The sequence below is a fragment of the Psammomys obesus genome, unplaced genomic scaffold (assembly GCF_907164565.1).
Source record: "Psammomys obesus unplaced genomic scaffold, mPsaObe1.curated_primary_1811, whole genome shotgun sequence".
NCBI classification, from domain to species: Eukaryota; Metazoa; Chordata; class Mammalia; order Rodentia; family Muridae; genus Psammomys; species Psammomys obesus.
In genome coordinates this window covers 2,444,536-2,450,590 of record NW_026592510.1, presented here as the reverse complement: position 1 = coordinate 2,450,590, position 6,055 = coordinate 2,444,536, and the positions used below count along the sequence as shown (strand labels likewise).

The 6,055-nt window shown below is 43.2% G+C and overlaps 1 protein-coding gene across 5 annotated transcripts in view; it reads left to right on the top strand.

The window, feature by feature from the left end:
- The window catches only part of Pcgf5 (polycomb group ring finger 5), a 107,498-nt gene that overhangs the window by 64,130 nt on the left and 37,313 nt on the right, over nucleotides 1-6,055 (top strand). For all 5 annotated transcript variants that reach the window (XM_055613749.1, XM_055613750.1, XM_055613747.1 and 2 more), the window contains exon 2: nucleotides 1,833-2,116. In XM_055613749.1, the coding sequence (XP_055469724.1) occupies nucleotides 2,005-2,116 (112 nt within the window). In that variant the 5' untranslated portion in view covers nucleotides 1,833-2,004. The remainder of the gene's footprint in view (nucleotides 1-1,832; nucleotides 2,117-6,055) is intronic.

Genomic DNA, 6,055 nt, shown 5'->3' with positions numbered 1-6,055 from the left:
CGGGGTCCGCGCTCCGGGGCGGCCCGGCCGGCCCGCGGGGGCCCGTCCTGCGTCCCGCCGTCCCCGCGCCGGGGCCCCCGGCTCCCGGGCCGAGCACCTGCCGGGCGGCGGGGGGCTCGAACCTCCGGGATCCGCGCCGCCCGACGCGGAAAAGTTGCCGCCGGCCGCCGGCGCGACACCGCCGGCACTCGCTTCCTTTTGGCGTCTAGGTGACAGGGCTCTAGGCTGGGGATCGGGACTGCGTTTCCCACAGGTCTGGCGCGAGCGCCCAAGTCCTGGGAGTAAGGAAAAGCGGAGAGAGGAGCAGGCGAGGATATTAATGCCTTGCTGAAGGTCACGAAGGGCTGAGGCCAGAACCCCGAGATTGCAATTAATTAAATTACACCTCTGTCATGTCCTTAATACCATTTCTCCGAAGAGATAGACGCTCGGAGCCTAAGCCCTGAACGTTCTTCACGGTGGGTGTGTGCTGATGGAATGACGCCTTCTAGACCTTTCTAGTTATTTTATACTCGCCTGTGAGCTGACAGCCAAGCTAGGAGAAAAGTTCCTGTCTGAAAAATGAGCTTAATGTGGAATGAACTTAGTGAAATCGGCATCTTTGACGTTGTTTTCCAAGGGCATCTTTCTTGTAATGAATTTACAAAACTTTTGAAATTACCTAACTAGCAATTCGTCAAGTTGCAGGAAAAATTAATGGCATTTCTTCAGTTTTTACTGTGTAAAACATTTAAGGCTCGCCTTTTTAGGTAGTTAGAGCTCTTATTTTTAATCTTACAACTTTAAGCTACAAAATAAACACCCACTTGAGACTTAAAGGATGTACATTTTCCAGGTTATGTATCTACTGAGTGTGACTGGTTTCTAGTGAAACTTTCTGCCTAGTAGAGGAGATCAAGAATAAATGTTGGTAGAGTGTGTGCCAGAGTTTGATCCCTGGGAATGGTGGAGCACACCTGTAATCCCAGAACTGTAGAGGAGCAGAGGTTCAAGGTCATCCCATCTACATCAGGAGTTCTAGGCTAGCTTGGGCTTTGTGAAACCTACCCTCAGAAGACAAGAATGAATGGACAACAGAATGAGAGGAAAATGTAATGGGGGAGAAGTAAGCATTAACAAATAGAGATTGCACTGAGGACAGCATTGGAGAGGGAGTCTTAGGGGCAGGCAAGATGCAGCTGTCAAGAGGAAAGGCATGTTGGATGGAAGATAGGAGCCTGCAGAGTCCGTGGTGGGAGAGGAGTGATCCTGGAGCCTACCTAAAGTGCTGACGGAAAGGTTAAAGACATCTCATAGGACAGGCTAACAAACTTACATAGTTTTTCTGTTTGTAAAGAGGAAGCACTGACTTTTTTTGTTTTTGAGAAGTGCTGAATGGAACAGAATAAACCTGATAACAGAATATAAGATGCCCCAACTGGAGGGTGTCTGTTTGCAGAGAGGAAATGGATATCAACTTGATTTGACTATTAACTACAGGGAAAGCACAGAATGGAAATAGAGCGCTTTGGTAGGAGGGTTGATGACTTCAGGTTCGTACTGTGTGCTGGCAGAAACTCCTGGTAGGAAGTCAAGCAGGTGGTAACAGCGCAAACTGCTGAGGAACCATATGAACTGGACGCAGTAGCTTTGGGTGCCTTGAGAGGAGGCGGTAAGTGAGCCTTCAGAACTGGGTGAATGTGTTACTCTCGATTAAATTACAGTAAATTTACAGGGTAACTGTACAGTAAAGGTGTTCTGCTCACCAAATCTAGACCCTACAAATTGACTGTTAATGGTGTTAAATACAATATAAGAGATCTGATGCCTTCTCTCTGTGGTTTTGGAAACAGGTATGGAAAAGGACCTCCAAAAGGAGTGATGATCAGTGATCTGTGCTCAGACCGGATGTGCATGCTCATGACTCAGGACACCTACCAAGAACACTGCGCTAGCTCCTGGGCCCAGCCTCTCTCCCCCTTAGTGCTCCTCTTTGCCTGAACTGCTAAAGCCAGCGGACCACGAATGGCTACCCAAAGGAAACACTTGGTGAAAGATTTCAACCCTTACATCACCTGCTCTATCTGTAAAGGGTATCTGATCAAGCCGACCACCGTGACAGAATGCCTCCATACCTGTACGTATGTCTGTGTCAGTCTGTCGCTGACGTTCGTCTTTGTGCTGGTTCCCTTAAACTTGTCTGGATTTTAAGTTTTAAAAAAGTAGTCTCAGGGAACTTTCATGCTGTTTACATCCGAGTGACAAATATTCTGAAAATGAACTTGAAATCCTAATACATGTTTACTTTTAAAACCAGATTGTAAAATGTTCTAAAAAGGCTTTAATTGGTTATGAATTTGCAAAAGGTGAAGTATTTAAAGTTTTTTTTTAGAGCGTGCATATCATTGATCCTTCACCAATCACACCAGTGCCCGCTTTCCCTGAGAACCTGTTAAGAATGCAAGTTGTCCACAGACCTCCTTTCTGAGGGCCTCTTTTGCCCAGCATCTTTCTCTCAGGGATGCTTGGTAATTCTGAAGCATGCTCAAGTTTGAGACTATTTTAATATTGCCATAGCTGAGGAATTTCTAGAACTCCATTGTCTTCTTCTGCCTTACCAGAGGGAAAGAGACATTTTTTATAACCTTGTATGAGTATATATACTGTGTTTTCTGTTACTATAATTTTATTTTCTTTCTTCAGCGAAACTGATTCCAGTAGCCTTAGTTTAATGTCTGTCATGTTCTAAACTAGATGCTATATGTACCCAAGTCACTTTAGCTTTGCAGTAATCTTGAAGCAGTTTGGAATGGGTGTAGGGGAAAGAGTATTCGGACTGTCTGCATTTTATATGTGTGAAAAATAAGTTTCACTAACTCTCTGCCCACAACTCCTGAATGATGGACCTGAATTCAGCTCCAAAGCCTAGTCAGTCTCTCGTATAATACCAATGCCTTTTTCCAAAGCTTCCTTCGAGCTCCTCCGCCAAATGGATAGACTACATACCGGTAGTTTCAAACAAATGAGCACATACAATCATTAGGAAGTTAAAATGACCAATTTTATGTTATATATGATTGTCTAAGTCAGAGTTTCTATTGCTGTGATGAAACACCAGAAAGCAAGTTGGGGAGGAAAGGGTTTATTTGACTTACACTTCCAGATCACAGTCTGTCATTGGAGGAATTCAGGACAGGAACTCAAGCAGGGCTGGAACCTTGGGGCAGGAGCTGATGCAGAGGCCATGGAGGGATGCTGCTGCTTACTGGCTTGCTTCCCCTGGCTTGCTCAGCCTTGTTGGCTTATGGACCCCAGGACCAGGAATGGCACCACCCACCATGGGCTGGGCCCTCCCCCATTGATCACTAATGGAGAAAATGCCTTACAGCTGGATCTCACTGAGGGGTTTCCTCAACTGAGGCTCCTTCTTTCTGATGACTCTAGCTTGTGTCAAGTTGACAGAAAACCAGCCAGGACAATAGTTTAACACACTGAGACCTGCTGGGTCTGTGGTCAGGTCTGGTCACATGTACTGTGGAAAAGCTGTCTAATGGTGTTGATGGCTGCTCCTCTGGGATGTTAACTGGCTCATGCTGTTCAATTAGCAGTTAACTATGAAATATCTTTTATGGTTAATTTGTTCTTGCCTTGTTTTTAACTTGAACAGTTAATAATTAACTATCATTGAAAACATTTATTGATTACCTACTATGTGTCAGGTACACTGTTAAATACGGAGGATACAAGAGTTTTCAAAATAAGAAAACTGAGAAAAATAAGAAAACTGATCAAGGAGTTCACAGTCTAGGAAGGGGAACTTATATTAAATATGCTCAGTATTAGCTGGTGATGAGTGGCATGGAGCGAGACAGATTGGAGATAGGGATGGAGTTATTTTATATGATGTCATACCAGCCTCTCGATGCCATTTTAACAGAAACTTTAAGGGACTGAGCTTTGTAGAAATTTGGAAAGAACCTTCTAGAGAGAGCAATATCAAATAAGTCCAGAGGCCTTGAGCCCAGAATACACTTGGCAGGCTCTAGGAATACCAAGACAGTTAGAAGGCTCTCCTACACATACACACACCCTGTAAGACAGGCTTCAGTCAAAGACAGCAGATTTGGGATAGAGGAGGTGAAAAGTGATTGGGCTGTGGGTATTTGGAGAAGAGTGAAGGGTACACACTGGAGTGGGCAGTCAAGCATGCTCTTCTGCTTCCTGTTGTACTTGCACGTATACCTGCATATGGTCCACATTCTCTTTTGTTTCACTGATCCTAATGTTTGTTTTTATATTTGGATCTCCCTAGAAGAAATAGCCAACTAGGAGAGATAAGATAAAAGCACACGTCTCAATTTTTCTCTACTACAAATTTTATATCCTGAAAGAAATTTTGAAATAAAATCCCAAATTATTATCTCATTTTTTGAAGAAAAGATTCTAGAAGTATACATTATTTGTCAGAAGCAAAAATTATTTTTATGTTCTTTTTTTATGTTTCTTTTTTTCCTGATCAGCCATGAAATTTTATTTAGCTACTTGAAATAGTACTTTTGTCATTGATTTTATCATTGAAGAATATGCTGGTTTTTTGTTTGTTTGTTTTTGAGACAGGGTTTCTATGTAACATTGGCTGGCCTGGACTCACCTTGTAAACCAGGCTGGCTTCGAACTCACAGAGATCTACCTGCCTCTGCCCAAGATTATAGGCACGAATATAGGCATTATATTCAGACCAGCTGAATATACTGTTAATATGCTTTATAAAGAAATATTATTTTTCATGGAAATATTGGCTGAGATTTTTCTTTTTTTATAAGTATGGTCTGATTACACTTTTCCTAGTTCCTCCTGCTCTCACCTGCTTCCCCACCCAACTCCATACTTTTTTATTCTTTTTAAAAAACAAACAACAAACCAAGAAACTCATCTGTGCTTGCACATATAATGACCCACAAAAAAAATAATAAAAATAAAATCAGAAACCAAAATATACAAGCAAAAGACCAATAGGACAAAAAAACTCCAAATAAAGCTATATGAGACAAAAAGTATACAAAAAGTAGACAAAAAATACCATTGAGTTCATTTTGTGTTGGCCGTCATCTTCTGGGCATGAGGCCCACCCTGGAGTGTGGATAATACGCTCAGTGAGACTCCATTGGAGGAGGCTAATTTTTCCTTTGCCAGTGGGTGCCTGTTGCAGATAGCTTCCTGGCTAGCGGTGGGAGCTGTGTCCACTCCTTCCTCTCAGTGCTGGGACCCCGTCTGTCTTGAACCTGTGCAGGCCCTCCCCGTGCACGCTGCCCCAGGCTCTGTGCCTCCCTCCTACTGTGTCTGGGGACAATTTTCTTAGAGTCCTCTGTCATCTCTGGCTCTTGCAGTCTTTTTGCTCCGAAGTCTCCCACTGTCTGCACGTTGTCCACTTGTGGGTCTCTTAGTCCCATCCACGGCAAGAAGCCTTTCTGATGATGGCTGACTGAGGCTCTGATCTGTTGGTATAACAGTGCCATCTGGAGTCATGTAATTGCTGTGTCTTTGGCAGAGCAAGAGAATTGGCTTTTCCTTAGGCTTGGCTTCTCTACTTTCAGTGAGAAATGCAAGTATTGTCTTTAGCAACAGGACCTCACTGTCCATTTGTGGAGAACAGCTGATAGTCTTGGTAATAGCCTGTTGAAACAGTAGTTGAAAGCTTAAAGATGTAAATAACAAACTGTATAAATCATTCTTTTCTAAACAGTTTTTTGGCAATGGACTGGCCCCTTTACTGAGAGTTGAAGTGGTAGAATTTCAATGAGGATTCAGTAGTAACCCCAAGTGTGGGCTTTATCATTCACAGAGAAGCCTGAGCAGTAAATGGAGTCAGGTATTAGGCTTGGTGCCTGAGATCTGAGGATTCTGTAGCACATAGCACAAGGATTATTAACTCTTGGATTTCTATGTCCTGTATATTTTTATGTTGAGCCTTTAAGGGGGAACAATCTCGTTTACTAAGCATTCTCTAGGTTTTTTTGTTTTGTTTTGTTTTGGTTGGTTGGTTGGTTGGTTGGTTGGTTGGTTGGTTGGTTGGTTG